At 37.8% G+C, this 18626-nt stretch overlaps 1 protein-coding gene across 3 annotated transcripts in view; it reads left to right on the forward strand.

Annotated features, from left to right (window-relative positions):
* Window positions 1–1624: 1624 nt before the first annotated feature.
* Mthfs (methenyltetrahydrofolate synthetase) overlaps window positions 1625–18626 on the forward strand; it is a 58129-nt gene continuing 41127 nt past the window's right edge. The window contains exons 1-2 of one of the 3 annotated variants that reach the window (XM_048793823.1): window positions 1625–1830; window positions 7509–7770. In XM_048793823.1, coding sequence (XP_048649780.1) covers window positions 1714–1830; window positions 7509–7770 — 379 coding nt within the window. In that variant the 5' untranslated portion in view covers window positions 1625–1713. Of the gene's footprint in view, window positions 1831–2000; window positions 2023–7508; window positions 7771–18626 lie in introns of those variants that run through there. The other 2 variants (XM_015480345.2, XM_048793824.1) reach the window with 2 other exon arrangements.

Genomic DNA, 18626 nt, shown 5'->3' on the forward strand with positions numbered 1-18626 from the left:
ACATGGACTCTTCTGTATGTCCACTTTTTCCATTGTTACCACATTATTTCCTCCCAACTGGGGCCAAATACCCACTTGGTGCCTCCATTTTCTTATCATCTGATTCTGAAGAGCTCTTATGGTAGGAGCAAGTTCCAATTTTTCTACAATGACAGTATTGTTGAAGTCTAGACTAGAATGAGTTTTTCAGAGGTGATGAGACATCCTGGTCTAAGAAGGGCAAGTCACTTGCTGCATCAATGACCTATCCAGTCCATAGAAACAAACCTACTGACTGAAAAAAAGAGAGGAAGGCACTGCAAGTGTGTTTAACCTCCTTTAACCAGTAGAAGTTAAGTTTCCAATTGGTACCATATATATTTTTCAATCTGGCCTGCTAATGGACAGTAGGCTGTGCTTTGCTCTGAGTTACTCTGTGGTGTATATAACAGTAGTTTTCAGGTTGTGTCCAGCCCTTAGTCACTCCATTTTATAAAGCAGCAGATTGTCATGAGCTACTCCATATTGAATACAAAGTAGAAAGATTCTAAAACTTGTTTGTACAAGTAAACAATCACCAGCTGCAAGCACAATAATAAGGCACAAACTGATAAGTAAATTGTGCTAATAAAAAATAACCACCTGTGAATTTACTGAACTACATCCAAAGCACATGGACACATGGACATATCAAACCCATATCAGAAAAACCAGGACTGTGAGCTTATCAATCTTACCAGATGCAACTCCCTCACATAAAAAGAGAGGCACCTAAGACAGTGGTGTGGAATCACATCCATCAGACAATCCACTGAACACATCAGGAGGTTGACAGACATTGAAAACCCAACTCCACCCCCAGGACTTCAGCTTAGCTTGATTTTCCTGCTTGATGTGGCTGGCCACTTTGAAACTGCCTGCTGTCTGCCCCCGTGAAGAATAAGTTCTATCCCCTGAAAGCTCTGCACCCAGAACTAGTTCTTAGGCTGGTTCATAAGCCACCTGCAGTGATTTTTTTAATGAGTATATGTTCTGTCTCTGCTCTTCAAAGGCTTCTTGCAACCCTGTGGTCACCTAACCCTTTCATAGCCTTTCTTGTAATACACACACACACACACACACACATAATTTGGTAAAATATGATGTAATTAAGATTGAAATGGAATAAGAGAATTTGTGATTGTTTCAGTCATAACACCAAGAGAATCAGGAGTATTTTTTTTTTTTTTGGTGAATTAAAGCCCATGAAAATGATGTGGCTTTTCAATTTGTTATTCAATAAACTCTGACATTGTGGAAAGACACAAATATGTCTGGTTTACATTAATGGCATAGCCTACTGAGGACACCGGCCTTAGCCTTGTTTTTAACCCCCTACAGTGCAGTACTGCACTACAACAGGTGAGTACCAAATCGGGGTGTATTGTGAGCTGCCTGTGGAGCACCCCTCGCAGTTGTATTACCATCTCTGTAGCCTTGGCGAAGGGGTGAAGAGTTAGGCCGCGTCGGGCTACAGAACACCAGCCTGGCAGGGCCAATAGAGCACACTGCCATTCGCTACCAAGGGCCCGGAGAGGGGCGTGGCCTGTCCATCAGGCAGCGCCGAGGCTGGGAGGCGCGCAGGGGGCGTGGTACCGGCCCGCGATCCGCAGGCCCACAGGTAGGCGGATCCAGCTGTGCTCGACCAGGGGCGGGAGCCGAACCAGAGGACGCCAGCAGGCTGACTTCGGCGGGATGGCGGCTGCAGCCGTGAGCGGTGCCAAACGGAGCCTACGGGCCGAGCTGAAGCAGCGTCTGCGGGCAGTCAGCGCCGAGGAACGGCTGCGCCAGTCCCGCTTACTGACCCAGAAGGTGCGAAGCCACGGGGTAGCTCTCGCTACCGCGGACTCACTGGCCGAATTCCGCTTTGCCGGGCTTGCGGGTCCACGCAGGCGCAGCACCTTGAGCGCGCGCACGTCCCCTCGGGTGTACGCACGTTCCCCGGCGCGCGCACGCGACACTCGCTTCTCGTACTGTGAAGGCGCTGTAGGCGCAGTGGCTGCTGTATGAGAGGATCCCATGGTGTGGTGTGGAGTCGTGGAACTAATGAGGAAGAGGGAGGGAGCGGAGTTCTTAGGATGGGTGGCTCCTGTGGTGAATGACAACTTCTTAATGGGGATAGTGGAGATACTGAGGTGAAACCAGGGCCAGAACACGAAGTTCCGGTGAGGGAGATGGGTGGACGATCCCAGCGCTGAGGTTCCTTCAGTCTTAAGGAAAATAAGCAGCGGCCTGAGAGGCCAGGCATGTCAGTAACAGGATCAGAGAAAGATGCGTTTAGTTCAGTCCAAGGCACACCCCAAGAGGGTGCGGGAGGTGACAAAGGACGGAACACAAGTTGAATTCTCCCCTCTCAGCACGTGGACGTCTGGGGCTGTCTAGAGCCTCCAGGCCTACCGTTTTCCTGTCGCAGAGTGGGTGAACAGTCAATCCTTTTTTTGAATTAATAAGGAAGTGATTATCTTACTCAGCCTTCTCACGAAGATAGGAAGCAGAAGAGAGGCATAGGAAAAATGAGGTTCCCCGTTTGTTTTATGACTTTGTCTAACTGACTTGCTGTACATTTTCAGTTTGCTATGAAAAGCTTAATAAAGTGACATTCACTGTCATGAAAGCATGCTTTAAAGATGTTTGGGAGGCTAGTTTTTGTTGTATGCAGGAGGGGGGCATCAAGTATATATTAGTAATTCCTAACAATAAAAAAGTAATGATTTTTGCCTTCCCCAGTACCCTATCTTATGATCCGTTATTTTCTTAAATTCAAGTTTCCTATGGGGTAAAGCCTTAAAACAAGTACACACATTTCATCTTAATAAATGTAGGTATGCATGAGGGAGTCTGTAGATGTTAGTTCATTCAAATGGAATGATTTTAGCTAATATTACGAAGGCATATCTAGGTGCTTTAGTAGATATTGAGGATACAGAATCTTGTCCTTATATTAGTTGCTTAAAATTTAGCCAATTTATTCACATATTGAACACCATTATACACTTTGCTATGTACTGGGTTGTAGGAAAGAGAAAGATAATTGTTGCTTTAAAGCAGTAGAGAATATGAGAGGAAAAATGAATTGAAAATTATAATGCAGTTAGAATATGCTGAAGGTAAATGTCAGTGTTGTGGAAACAAGCCTTTGGCAGGGGATTTGGAAACTTGAGATGAACTTTGAAGTATAGATGAAGTTTGTTAAGTGAAGGGAAAGATGGGGTGGGGAAACATTTGCAGGGATATGTAGGCAAGAGAGGGCAGGGCATATTTAAAATAAGCTTTGGAACTACACAGATCTGGATTTAATCTGGCGCCACTCCTTTTTTTAAAAAAAACAACAAACTGTTTATATATTAGACAAGTCCCCTAATCTCTCTGAATATGCTTGAAGTTCTGTTGTGAGATTGAAGTGGTGTATAAAGAATGTATTCAATATTTTTTAATAGCTCCTGTAGGAGAATATATTGGTAGCATTTGGATAATGGGTTGGGGAGGGAAAACAGAAAAAAAAATATGGAGACCAGGAAGGGGCTGTTGTGATAATTTAGGTGAGAGATAATAAAGACATAATCCAGAGGATGGGCAGTGAAAAATGGGGGAAAAGAGATAAGTGGGAGATTGTGTAGTGAGAATGAGCAGAATTTGGCAGCTGACTGGATAGAGGTTAGACAGTACTGGAAGGAGAGGGTCACCATTCCAAAGTTTAACATTACTGAATTTATAAGGAATGTAGGAGTTAGAGTGGATTCTGGAGAGGCATAGGGAAAATAAATTCAGTTTTTGTGTGTGTGTGTCCACAGAAGCTTTTTTTTTTTTTTTTTTTTTTAAATAGGGTCTTGCTGTGTTGCCTAGATTAGCCTTAAATTTCTGGGCTCAAGCAGTCTTTCCTCCTCAGCCTCCAGAGTAATGTCTGTAAATTATAATTCATAAACTCTAGGTGGAAATAGTAGATTTATAGAGGCAGAACTACTGGCAGCAACAGAGTGACAACTAAGAACTGGCATCAAAGAAGGAGAGAGAAAAATTTAAAAAACCATATAAGCACATGTACACATACAAGGACTTTGTTTCATGACTCTTATTATATGCAGTGAACTTTAATATTTTCCTTTATATGTCATTTAAAAACACTGATTATAACTTACTAATTATTTCATGACCAACCAATGGATCATGTCCTGAAATTGGTGTACTGGGACTAGAACAGTGTTTTGCCTTAGTGAATTCTCAGTAAAGGTATTATTAAGTGATGTCTTTATCTGAATCATAAAAAAAAAATTTATTAGCACAGCACCTTTTTTATAATTTAAAAATTTTATAAGGAAAGTAATGTATGGTAAAGAAATTCAACTTTATGTTTTATCTTGACTTTCTAAGATGAGAAAATTAGTACCCCTTTATTCGCTTTGTTTTTAATATTATTTGCCAATTTCTGCAACCTATTTGATATTGTCAAGTTTTATATGTAAACTATTTTCTGTAACTGTAATGAGTCTACTGAGTGATAATTGTGGTTTATTTCCAAACTTGAAATTTTGGTGAACAGTACCTTAAGAGTATTTTTGTTTTATAGATTATATTCACAGTAGAACCAAGTTGTATAATTGAATATATAAAAAAAGGATATATAGTTTTAGCTCACTAGATATGTGTGGTTAAGAGGATTATTTCAAATGTTGATACCCAGTATATTCTCTTTTACTTTGCATCCGCTCAAAACCATGCCACATTTTAACTTTGTTCCAGTTTGGAACCCGTATCTAATTTAGCTCTGTATATTTCCAGGATTTAAAAATTGCCTTTATTTTTACCTTTTTGACAAACAAGAGTATGCCTTTGTCTTATCCATGGATTGTTTTTCATTTTGCCTGTTAGAATATAGATCCACTTTCTTTTTCAAGGCATCCCAGCCCCTGTTTCTTTGTGATCTGGTTGCACAGCCGTTGCCTTGGAATTTCTGCTTACTTTTCTGCTGAGTTAGGGCTATTTTCTGAGTTTAAATTTTTTTTTCCTTCTTATTACAGTATATCCTCAGGAAAAAAAAAATCTATGGGGGTGGGTAAACTTTTTATTGATTTTTGCATTACAATATTTTACCCTCATTGATAATTTGAATTTAAAATTTAAAATTATTTTCCATGTCATGTTCAATGCTTATGGCCTCCATTCAATCTAGATTGGCATCTTTATTCAATTTCTTTTTCACCTTTGTCGAATTCTTTTTAATTTTTTTTATTTGTAGATGAACATAATACCTACCTTTCTTTTCTTTCTTTCTTTCTTTCTTTCTTTCTTTCTTTCTTTCTTTCTTTCTTTCTTTCTTTATTTATTTATTTTTATATGGTGCTGAAGATTGAACCCAGTGTCTCACATGTGCTAGGCAAGTGCTCTACCACTGAGCTACAACCCCAGCCCCACCTTTGTGGAATTCTTGTTAATCAGATAATAACCTTAGGTTGGTTTTCTGTGTCTCTTTACATTTTACTCATTTTTCCTATTTTTGCTTATTTCCCCTTCTCCAGCATTCTCTCCTAAATTGTTTTTATTTTGCTAATCATAATTTTAATTTCCAATGATTATTTCATAGATCTCTGATTGCTTTCTTCCCACAGCAGTCTCTTGATATTTTACAAATGCAGTTATCTTTTTTAGTTTGAGAAAACTAAGTAGAGTTAAAAAGAACAACAACAACCACAACTCTGTTCTTTAACTTATCTCAGTTTTCCATTGGGCTATCCCCACTCACTCCCTTTTTATTCTTCTACTTTGTATTTTGGCTTCCAAAAGATTTGTTGATCCTTTGTAGTGTGTACTTATTTATGGATGAAGTTGTATTAGCTTATGGGATTTCCTCTGTCTTTAGTAGTCACTTTGGTGGAGAGCTTAAGGGAGGAATATCTTCTATCTCACCTGTATCCGTGTTTTCAGAGTGTTGCGATCTGCTGTTTTGTTTGTAAATACTGTCCCATCCACTCTCTGTCTTACAGGAATTATTCAATCCTCTATTCTCTTATTCTCAGTTCTATAATGGATTGTTTTCATGCTTCTTTGCAAGTGTCCTGTAAAGGGATTTGAGGAAGAAGATTATATGCAAAGTCTCACACTGCATTTTAACGGATCTTTCTTACTGCTTATTCAGCTCTTGCTTTTCTATATTCTGCATTTTAGAGAACAAGAAAGATAAATTCTGTTCATTCATTCATTTTTTTTTTTTTGGTGATATTTGGGACTTTATGCATGCTAGGCAAGTGGTCTACCAGTTTTTTTTTTTTTTTCTTCTTCTAATTTTGAGACAGAGTCTTGCTAAATTGCCCAGGCTATTATTTTTAATGAGTTTTCATTCTTACAGGAGTGGTGTGCCAGAAAGGGTAAAAGAATCAGTGATCCTTCTGCCTCAGCCACCTGGCAGCCAAGACACACAACTTTCTCTTATAGCACCTGAATGCTAAAAGCCTCAGGCTTGCCTAAAGTCTGAGTTTCACATTTCCATTTTTCTTTGCCTGTGTCAGGTCTCAGCAACTGCAGCTTTTCAGAAACCAGGAGTTAACTTACTTCCTCAGTAGTAGTTGGCGTTTAATTTTAATTTTCCTTTTCCTCTTTTTAATAGAAATAACTTGACTTTCTATGCCTGTGTATTTTTGTCAGTCATATTTATAAGAGGCTTTTGCAATGTTTTTCTTGGCTTGGAGGACAGGGGAAAGTAAAAAAAGAAAGGAGAAAAAAAAGAGTCCAAGTTCCTTAGATTGTTGACTTTTTTATGATTAACAAAGCTCAGCCCCCTTCTCCTGCTTGATGAATGATTCAGCTGAATATGGATTCCTTTTACAATGACCCCCACTCCCATCTTAATTGACAATTTAACATTCCGTAAAATGGAATGTTGTGGGGGTAGAGGGGCTGAGAGAGAATTATAAGGCATGACCTTGGGGAGCTTATGAACTGGTTCAGAATACTACATTTGGAACTAATAGATAATTAGTGATCAACTCATGACAATACAGAATTAAGTGTTAAGCTACCTATCAACAGTAGATGCAGTGAGGCTCTGCAGAAGGTAGGAAAAGTTAGGGCTTGATCTGTGCTTTAGTTTAGAATTTAGAAGAAGAGAAATTGACAATACAGGGAGTGAAGTTTTGGGGAGCCAAGGCTCAGAAATAGAATAAAACAAAAACTTTAGGGGAAGCATGTGATATGACTGGAGATCACTAAAATGGGTAAGGGTCAAAACTGCAATTCTCAAGAGATGATGACTTTTTAATGAGTTTTCATTCTTACAAGAATGGTGTGCCAGAAAGGGTAAAAGAATCAGAAGTCTTGGGTCCTGAACTAAAAGTCAATTTTCAGGGCTTAGCATTGTCTAGCTTATTATACATTCTGCTTTCTTTTGGAAAGTTAAAAGAAGTTGGAAAAGGCTGAGAGAGAAGGGAGAAACTCTTAAAAGTCTCTAGTTTTTTAAAGTATAAACTTAGAAATTATAATTGCTGTCATTTCCTGTTTAGGTGATGGCCCACAGTCAGTATCAGAATTCCAAAAGAATTTCCATCTTCCTGAGCATGCAAGATGAAATTGAGACAGAAGAGATTATCAAGGACATTTTCCAACAAGGCAAAATCTGTTTTATACCTCGATACCAGTTCCAGAGCAACCACATGGATATGGTAAAATTAGAATCACCTGAGGAAATTTCTTTACTTCCCAAAACATCCTGGAATATTCATCAACCTGGTGAGGATGATGTTCGTGAGGAGGCTTTGTCGACAGGTGAGTCTTTTGGTGTTAGAATGGATGTCTTAGGATGTTGTCAGCTGTGATGAGATTTTAGATCTCAGATCCACCTGTTATGTTTGGGTCAGGGGAATTGTTTTTCCTCTATGGATGAATTTGTATTTCACTTATATTTCAAAACACCCATATTACCTGGGTTAGGATATGGTACCTTCTGTAAGTTATGAAGTGTCAACTATAATAGTAAGGTATCAAGCAAGGTATTGTTTTTTCATAGGCGCTTGCCCTAGATTTAGGGGTTGAGTAATTTTACCCTTTCTCAAGGTTCAATTATAGTCTGTAGGCTAGTAAGTGTATTATTATTAATGCTAGTGCCTTTATATATCCTATCAACTACCCTCTGGGCATTTCTACTTATATGTCATGTGGGTATCTCAAATGCATCATGTTCCAAACTGAATCATCTTCCTTTCAATCCTGACTACCACATACCAATCTCAGTTCATGGTACCATCAGCCATCCATTTGGCTATGCCAGATATCTTAAGGTCTTGATTCTTCTTTCTTTTGTGCCCTACATGCATTCTGTTGCTAAGTTTAAGATGCCATAGTCTCTTGCCTGGGTTACTTAACACCCTCTAACTGTTCATGTCTACTTCTTGCATCCTCTCCTCCCTCTCAGTCCACTATCTACATAGTAATTTATTTATTTTGGGGGGGTGGTGTGGTTGGTACTGGGGATTGAGCCTAGAGCTTTACACATGCTAGGCAAGCACCCTGCCACTCAGCTACATCCCCATAGTAATTGAAACAAGGTATCTAAACATCAGTGTGAACTCTTCTCTTGCCAGTTCATAGTCTTTTGGTGACTGCCTGCTGCCTTTAGGTGAATAAACACTCCTTTAATGAGGCTCTTCCTGATCTTGGTCCTCCTTATCTTCCATTTTCATGTTTTTCAACACTTGGACTTCATAGTGTTAATTTCACCCACTCTGAGTATACTCAGTTTCTCAATTCAACTCTGCTTTCTCTACTGCTGGCTCTTTTGGTAGCAAGCTTTTTTGTTTATTTACTTATTTTAAGGAAAACCCACGAAAGGCACAAGGAACAGACTGAGAGAAAAGTTATGCACATTGTCATTGTTACTGCAAAAAAGAAGCCCTATCTTTTGCAGTAATTTAAATTTATTTTTTTAAATAAGTAAATTTATTTTTAAAATTTTGTTATATATGGCAGCAGAATACATTGCAATTTATATTATACATATAGAGTACAGTTTTTCATACCTCTGGTTGTACACAAAGTAGAGTAACACCATTCATGTCTTCACACGTGTACTTAGGGTAGTGATGTTCATCTAATTCCACCGTCTTTCCTATTCCTATGCCCTCTCCCTTCCCATCCCTCCTCTTTGCCCTATCTAGAGTTAATCTAATCCTCCTATATTCCATTGTGTGTAAATGCCACATTTTCCTTATCCATTCATTTACTGAAGGGCTTCTAGGTTGGTTCCACAGTTTAGCTATTGTTGTGCTGCTATAAACATTGATGTGGCTGTGTCCCTGTAGTATGCTGTTTTTCAGTCCTTTGGATATAGACCAAGGAGATGGATAGCTGGGTTAAATGATGGTTCCATTTCCAGTTTTCCAAGGAATCTCTATACTGCTTTCCATATTGGCTGCACCAACTTGTGGTCCCATTGTATGAGTGTACCTTTCCCCCTACATCCTTGCCAACACTTATTGTTGATTGTGTTCTTAATAGCTGCCATTCTGACTGGAGTGAGATGAAATCTTAGAGTAGTTTTGATTTGCATTTCTCTATTTGCTAGAGATGTTGAACATTTTTTCATATATTTGTTGATTATATATCATCTTCTTAAAAGTGTCTGTTCAGTTCCTTGGACCATTTATTGATTGGGTTATTTGTTTTTTAGGTGTTTAGCTTTTTGAGTTCTTTATATATCCTAGAGATTAGTGCTCTGTCTGATGTGTGTGTGGTAAAAATTTGCTCCCCAAAATGTAGGCTCTATATTCACCTCACTGATTGTTTATTTTGCTGAGAAGAAAGCTTTTTAGTTTGAATCTATCCCATTTGTTGATTCTTGATATGAATTCTTGCACTATAGGAGTCTTATTAAGGAAGTTGGGGCCTAATCCAACACAATGGAGATTTGGGCCTACTTTTTCTTCTGTCTCTAGTTGTATTCCTAGGTTCTTTATACACTTTAAGTTGAATTTTGTGCATGGTGAGAGAAAGGGGTTTAATTTCATTTGGTTGCATGGATTTCCAGTTTTCCCAGCACCATTTGTTGGAGAGGCTATCTTTTCTCCAATATATGGTTTTGGAGCCTTTGTCTAATGTAAGATAACTGTAGTTATATGGGTTTGTCTCTGTGTCCTCTATTTTGAACTATTGGTCTACAGGTCTATTTTGGTGCCAATACTATGCTGTTTTTGTTACTATTGCTCTGTAGTATAGTATAAGGTCTGGAATAGTGATGCTACCTGCTTCATTCTTCTTGCTAAGGATTGCTTTAGCTATTCTGGGTGTCTTATTTTTCCAGATGAATTTTGTGACTGCTTTTTCGATTTCTATGAGGAATGTCATTGTGATTTTGATTGGAATTGCATTAAATCTGTATAGTGCTTTTGGAAGTATGGTCATTTTTATAATATTAATTCTGCCTATCCAAGAGCAAGGTAGATCTTTCCATCTTTTAAGGTCTTCTTTGATTTCTTTGTTTAGGTTTCTGTAGTTTTCATTGTATATATCTTTCACCTCTTTCATTAAATTGATTCTCAAGGGTTTTTTTTTTTTGAGGCTATTGTAAATAGTGTAGTTTTCCTCATTTCCCTTTCAAAGGATTTGTCACTGATGTACAGAAATGCCTTTGATTTATGGGTGTTGATTTTATATCCTGCTACTTTGCTGAATTCATTTACTAGTTCTAGAAGTTCTCTGGTGGAACTTTTTGGGTCTTCTAATTATAAAATCATATCATTGGCAAATAGTACTAATTTCTTCTGGTTCTTTATGCATACTGTTCTTTAGTCCATGGCTGCTTAGGAGATTTTATTGTTATTAAGCAGTCAAAGAGCTGCAAACAAAATAAGCTAAAGGTGCCTGTTTGTATTATAAAGCCTCAAACTCATCATAGAAGTGTATATTCTGACTAAGACTTAAAAGAAATTTCATCACAACTTTATGCAGTCTTATACTAATATCTGTTTCATTCAATATAATACTATGCCTTATAAAATCAAAATGGTAGAGCTGGAGGTGATAGGGTCAAGGACTTATCAATTTTGTTACTTTAACTTCTCCTATATTTTCCAGTCTTGAGGTTTGCTAATTCTGAGGCATGAAAAGCAAATTCAGATCTACATCCTTCATGTCTTTTATCATTAGACCAGATGAATGTCAGCATTATAAAACTCTTTTGGGTCTTCAAGGGGAAAGATTGTAAGCATTTTGATTACAGTGAGACAATAAGGGAATATAGCATATCTTTCGGGGGTTGGGGGGAGCCCAAGTTTATAAGATAAGGAAATACAGGAAGTTTTAGGCCTTGACATTGCTCAAACTTAAGCTACTTCTCTAGACTCCCAGGTTCTAGGACAGAGCTCAGAGTATGTTCCCAATCTGGCTGACTATGTAAACTGCTCCTCTGGTGCTTGCATTATTTCTGTAATGTACTTGCTAAATGAAATTCTGCATGGTTTTCTCCAATAACCAGTTCCTCCAGAGGCAGCTCGTTCCTTTTAGAATAGCTCTGTCCTTTCTACACTGTCTTCCTTGGATTAAACTAAAATATGTTCTTTTGAACTTTCATGCATTTGTTCATTCCATTCAAGTCCAGCAGTGGGAAGAGCTTTAACTTAATTGTTAAGAGATTGGAATAAACTCAGTTCAAGTCAGTGAGCTAAATTATCCATATATGTATGTTTTTTAGCACATCACTTGGCACATAGGAGCTGTTCAGTAAATGATAACTACTATTTTTTAAGGAAAGCAAAATTTTGCTAGCCAAGGATTTCATGTTTTAATAAATTTCCACCAGATATTTTCTGAGCATGTGTTTTGTGTCAGGTGCTATTTCAGATTTAAGGTTCTGGACCTCAAGGGACTCACAGTCTACTGGGAGACAGAAATTGTATATTAATAGAATAAGTATCCCAACCTGTAGTATATGTCAAATATAAGTGTCAAATGAAAAGTCACTGAATATTAAAAACACAGAAGTTTGGAGATTGATCCTGAATTTAAAAAAGGCTACACCCGAAACTAATTGTTAATTTTTTTCTCTTCCATGGTGTTTATCCAAGCTGTATATGTGATAGCTATGCTATATTTGTGATATCAGTGGCTTTCTTCCCATGCACTTTTCTTTGTAGATACTTGCAAGCTGGGTTGCAGAGGACGGGGATTATACCGAAGTTTCTTGCCATTGCAGTCTGGGGGCCTAAGGTCCCCAATGTTGTTTATAGAAACGTTTGAGTAGGCAGTTCTCTGCTGTTTGTTATCTCCTGGCATCACACTCTGCACTGTGGATTTTTACTAGCATCAGCAGCTTAGAATGTGGCAACTTCAGTGCTAAAGCATAAATCTAACTTCACAGTGTTTGGGACAAGCTGATCAGAGCTCAGATTGTTCTCGGTGTAGCCTTTGTAGTCTGTTTATCTTTTTTGTTTGCTCATGTTATCTCAGCTTAGAAAAGAGTGAGCTTTGGTGTTCTCAGTTGCAATTTTAAGTTTCTAAGCAAAAAATTTATTTTGTATATAGCAAAATAAGCCAATTAGCAAATGAAGTAGAGGGACTGCCTCTGTACTGAAGTATCTTAGAAATGAGGGATGCTTGGGCAATTAGATTAATCAGGTATCATTCCGTTGAGAGTATATAATCTGATTCAACCTAGCTTATGCAAAAAATGGGATTTTATTGGTCCAGAAACTGGAGAATCCATAGAGTTGTGTCATTAGAAGTCAGTCTTTCTCTTTTGTCTCTGCTTCCACCTATGTTGGCTTCATGTTGTAAGGCCACATGATAGTCCGTGGAGACTCAGGTTTCTATAGCATCTTTATTGCTAGCAATCCTAGCAGAATAAAAGCAAGTCTATTTTCTAATAGTTCCAATAAATCCTCATCCTAACTCTGATTGAATCAAGTGATCATCCCCAAATTAATCACTTATGGCCAAGGATATGGAATAGACTGATGGGCTTATGCTTGAATCTCACATGCCCATCCCTAACCTGTTCTCTGGGACCAGGGAAAAAGGGCTTGTTGATGGACTTATACTGGGTTGTATATCCCCACTTCTGCAGCCTTGCTCAAACCGTGGAGCTGAGGGTAGAGTGAGAGTGATTCACCACCTGAAAATCACATGCTATTTCCAGAACAAACAGGGATGGATACTAGAGAGTAAAAAAATCAAGTTCACCTATGCTTCCATTCATTTTTGAAATGATATACTCTAGCAGACCCTTATAGTCATAGCTTTGTCAGTAATGATTTTAAGTTTCTGATCTTTCTGGAGGCTTTATGGGAATTCATACCTATGTGTGGATATATAAAACTTAACCTAAATAGATGATCATTATGTGCACTTTGTCATTTTCTACCATAGCAGTTTAAAGTAATTAAATGGGACAGCATCAAGGACAGTTTTTGAATATACCCTTCTAGGCTGATTATGATCAGTACTTTTGGGAAGGTTAGGATTGGTTGACTTCATTTCTTTATTTACTAGGGCTCCATGACATCTGTAAGAATTTAATAAAGTTAATGTGTATAGATTCCATCAAAACTTTTGACATAGTCATGATTTCCTTAAGGATAGACAGAAGACATTTGGATTGCACAATAACACTTTATTCAGAAAATATTTCCTGAGCACCTAGTCTGTGAGAGGTGTGATGGGATACAGCAGGAGTTGGTCCCCAGTGTTCTGGAATTAACTAACTGGTCATCTTCATTGAGGCAGGGTTGTATACTAGCACCGTCATAAGTCTCTTTCCTCATGCTGTCCTGTTTAACTTCTGAGATATCCCACTGTCCCTTAATTTCAATACGTTGGATTCATTCTTATCATTCTCTTCATGTTTTTTATATTTCTGTTACTAGTCAGTGTGTGAGCATAGGATTATCCTCACCCCTTTCCTACCCATCCAGGTATCAAGTATTGCCAAATTTTTCTTTGTGGTGTTTTTATCACCTGTGTCTCTCTAATTCCAGCCATCCTTCTTCAACAGTTTTGATTCTTCATATCTGTTCCATTGGAATAAACTTCATATTGGTTTCCTGGCCAAATTAATTTCACACAAATACCTTTCTGTGCAGGTTACCTACACTGTTCTGAAAATTTGGGATAATGACAGGCCCCACTCACTGTGTTGATGAGAGGATGAAGTATAATGATGTGTGTAAAGTGTGCAGCACAGTCTGATTTGTTAGGGATCGGTGAGTTATTATTAATACTAAGTAGTAAGTATTTTCCCTGGCTGCCTCCAATACGCCAAGCCCTTGCTTCTTTAATCCTAACATACTTGGCACTCATCCTCATGCTTTATTAATACTCCTTGGGAGCATTTCCTTTTCTTTGCAGATAGATTTAGTGTCTTTAGGAGCAGAGACCTTCTTCTAAGTCACTGTATCATGGGGATCTAGTATTACATGGTTTGCACTGTAGTCGTTCAGTAAAAGTTTCCTGAAGTGAAGCTAACATTTATTATGAATTCCAAGAATGTTTATACAAATGCTTATACTTTATAGCTGTGAAAGAAAACCAGGATTTAAAAAATTATAAGCAGAGAAGGAAACTTCAAAAAGTATAGCAGAATTAGTGGTTTTATGGATGCTATGACATTTTTATTTGGTATTTGTGAGTAAAACATTAACATCAATCCTGGTCTGAGCCAGGCTTGCCTGGGGAAATAGCCTCGATATTTTTCTTCCTATAGTGTGGTTTTGGGGAAGCCTTCTGTTAAGATAAATGTGGAGTGTTGTACTTGGCTGGCTGTTGGTGCTGCCACATCTGTGTTGGGAGTTGGCATGTGATCCTTGGATCTGTGAGACTAGAGCTATATGAAAGATCAGTGGGAAACAGAGGCTATAGCTTGTGTCAAGGTGACTCTGCTTTGGCTCTTGCTGCACAGTGGGGAGCAAAAGATGCCATGTACTCAGGTAGTTGCTGGACCCTGGGTGGGATGAAGACTGTGTACCTGCTATACTTCCTGCTTTGTGTTCTTCTATAAGGCTAAGTACCTCTGGTGCCACCCAAGTCTGAGTGCCAACTTAGAACTGCTGGGTCAGTGCAGCATTCTCAGTGTGGTCTGTGGAGATTCAAACACCACTGCTACACAAAGGACTTGTCACATGTTCATGAGAATTTTTCTGTATAATTTTTACTAAGCCAAGAAATAAGTAGTTATAGATCTTACATGGTTTGATATTTTGATATAATTACAGCACCAGCTCATGCTCTTACTGGAACTGGAGTTTCTAAACCTTGAACATGTGTGTCTTTTGCTCATCAGAAATCTTCCTCATTGATTTTATTTGAACTTTTGAAATAAATTATCCTAGCTAAAAATAAATTAAAGCAGTTTGGAATGTGTTTTTGCACATTACATCTGCCATGGCAGGAGTTTTGGGTGACTTCCCTCTCTGGACAATTGAGAAAATTGCCTCCAGATTTAGGCACTGTGGGAGGCAGAGCCTTACTGTTCTTGCAACATCTTCACTATTCAGATGGGATAACTGCAGTGCAGGGAGGTCAAGTGACTTCCCCAAGTTAATGAGAGTGTGAGGTCACTCATTTCTCCTGTTTTCCATCCCAATGCCCTCTGAAGTGCTATCTCTTTTCTTTACACCTCATTCATTAAGGTTGCTTTTCTGCCTGAATTTTCCTTCTCTTTCCTCATAGCACACTGCATTAGAATCATCATTCATGGAACAGGTACCCTTGATAGTTGTATACATGGGAATATTATTATATTTTCTCAAGGAAGAACATGTATCGAGCCAGATGTGTCTAAAAATACACTGGTCATGAAGTTAAGCTTTTTTTTTTTTTTCCCCCAGTCATTTTGTACTCAACAAAATACACAGGAAAAACAACTATGGCTTTCATTTATAAAGGGCCTTTCATTTGAATGCTAAGTGTACCCATGATAGGCTTCCTTGGACCTGATCCAAAATTGTCTATTTTATCTTTTGCAGCAGGAACTTAAGAATATATTCTCATTTCAGAGAGTGGTAATTTACTTCTTGTTAACTCCCAGCCCATTAAGATTAAAAGATACTTCCTTGGGGTTATGGCCTATTATTCTTGCCAAGATGGGTTATCCTGCTAAATGTTCTATTCAAGCATAATGATTCGTTGACTGTGCTATTGAACACTTAAATATCTTTAAAAGAACTAACTCAGGTGACTTAAACTCCCTTCATATAGAACTTCATTCATTTAAACTGCTTTTCCAAATCAATTTTTATTTTATTACCTTTAATTGAAACATTAAATTTTCTATTAGGTTTATGTAGGTTTTTGTACATATTCAATTCAGAGAAGTGGCAGAATTTTTAAGAGAAGTCTGAATTAGAAAAAAAAATAAATGAATAAAATGAGTTATAATATTCTTTTTTTCCAGAAAAGTGAGCTGGGGATTTTTTTCCGTTGAAGTATCAGGACAAGATATGATTTCAAGGATTTTGTCTCCATAAATGAAATTTTACCTTTGCCTCCATTGACCTGTGCAAACATTGGGGTCAAGTTCTTTGTTGTAGGTTATTGCAGTGTTCGCCTAACTGGCCACATTTTTTCAAATTCCTGCTGAAGTGACCTCAATTCAACTAGATTGCGTTACTCCACCACTTGAAAATGCCTTCATTGCCTAGAAAATAAGTCCAGGTTCTATAGAAAGATTCAAGGATGAGGAAAAAAGGTGCTTTAAAAATTTTCCTTTCTGTTTTTGGGAAGGTCACTTTGCCTTTGCTCACCCATCTTTTTTCTCTGCCTGTTGTACTCTTAATCATCCTCAAGGTTCAGCATGAGTATTGCTTCCTTCAGAGGACTTCCTAGATTCCTTCATCAGATTTAGGTACTTCTTCCATTGTATTTTTCTCTGTGTTATTATCCAAAGTTCCATGTGTTGGAGGCTTGGTCCTTAGCCCATGGCACTATTGGGAGGTGATGGAGCCTTAAGGAGTTGGGGCCTAGTGAGAGGTCTTAGGTCAATGGGGGTGTGCCTTTGAGAGGGGTAGTGGGACCCTGCTTTCCTTTCTCTTTTTCCTTCTCATATCCTGGCGTCCTCACCATGAGGTGAATTGATTTGCTCTGCTACACACTCTCTACCCTGGTGTGCTGCTTTACTGTAGAACCAAAAGAAGTGGGTCCCATGAAACCATGGACTGAAACTTCCAAAACTGTGTGCCAATAAATCTTTCTGCTTTATAAGTTGATTATCTCAGATATTTTGTTACACTGGCAAAAGCTAATATATAAAGCATATGCTTAGTAATTATATGTTAAATGAAATAGCTGTTTGCAATTGCAAAGAAATTCAAACATAATAACACATAATCATCAATGTTTATTTTTTGTGCTAATTGTTATCTACAAGCCACATAGGTATTGGTTATTTATAAAAAAAAAAATGAGAACAAGCTAATACTAGTCCCCTCTTATCATTGGTTTTATTTTCTGTGGTTTCATTTGCCCTTGGTCAACTGTGGTCCTAAAATATTAAGTGGACAGTTTTAGAAATAAACATTTCACAAGTCTTAAAATGTACATCGGGACTGGGGTTGTGGCTCAGTGGTAGAGTGCTTGCCTCACATGTGTGAGGCACTGGGTTTAATTCTCAGCATCACATATAAATAAATGAATAAAATAAAGGTCCGTCAACACTAAAAAAATATTTAAAAATGTACATAATTCTGAGCAGCATAATGAAATCTTGTGACTTAGTTTCTGTCCCACCTAGGATGTGAATCATCCTTTTGTCTAGGTTATACATGTTGTATACACTGTTTGCCCATTAGTCACTTAGTAGCTGATATGTTTTCCCACTATCTGTTCAGTACTTATGTTCAAGTGACCCTTATTTTACTTAATACTGGTCTAAATGCACAGAAGTGGTAATGCTTTGGCAATTCAGATAAGCCAAAGAGAAGCCCTAAAGTGCTTTTTTTAAGTAAAAAGGCAAAAGTTCTTAAGGAAAAGGAAAACAAAACAAAAAACCAACATATATTGAGGTTGCAGAGATCTGTAGTTCAATAAGATTTTGATAGAGAGCATGTTCATATAACTTTTTTATACTATGTTATTATTACATATTAATGTTAGTTATTATTAAATTCTTGCTATGTATAAATTATAAGTTAAACTTTATCATAGGACTTTATGTATAAGAAAAACCACAGTATATGTTTGGTTTGGTACTATCTGAGATTTCGTATATCCACTAGGGGGTCTTTAAATGTTTCCCCCACTGATGAGGGGGACTAGTATATTACTGTTAGAGGATATAAGCAGCAAACTGTGATATGGGAATTGAACAGAAACAAAAAGTATCTTTTTGACTGCCCATGTCATTCCTTTGGGTTAAAACAGTCAGATTCTCCATAAAATTTTAAGTGCTCTTTGGGTATAGTGATACAGGCAGCCAGAATAATTCATAAGAAGTCTTTAGATGAAATAGTTTATCAGATTGTCTAAATGAATGTTTTCAAACTAAGCCATGACTCATTAGTAACTTAATTCAATTCAGTAGCATTAAAACAAATAAATGAAAAATAAAACGAGAAAGAAATAGGAAGGAAACTTTTAGTTGAGGGGAGAGTGGGGCGGGGTGGTAGTGGTAGTGGTGGTGGTGGTGGTGGTGGCGGTGT

Source organism: Marmota marmota, unplaced genomic scaffold (genome assembly GCF_001458135.2).
Source record: "Marmota marmota marmota unplaced genomic scaffold, marMar, whole genome shotgun sequence".
Lineage (NCBI taxonomy): Eukaryota > Metazoa > Chordata > Mammalia > Rodentia > Sciuridae > Marmota > Marmota marmota.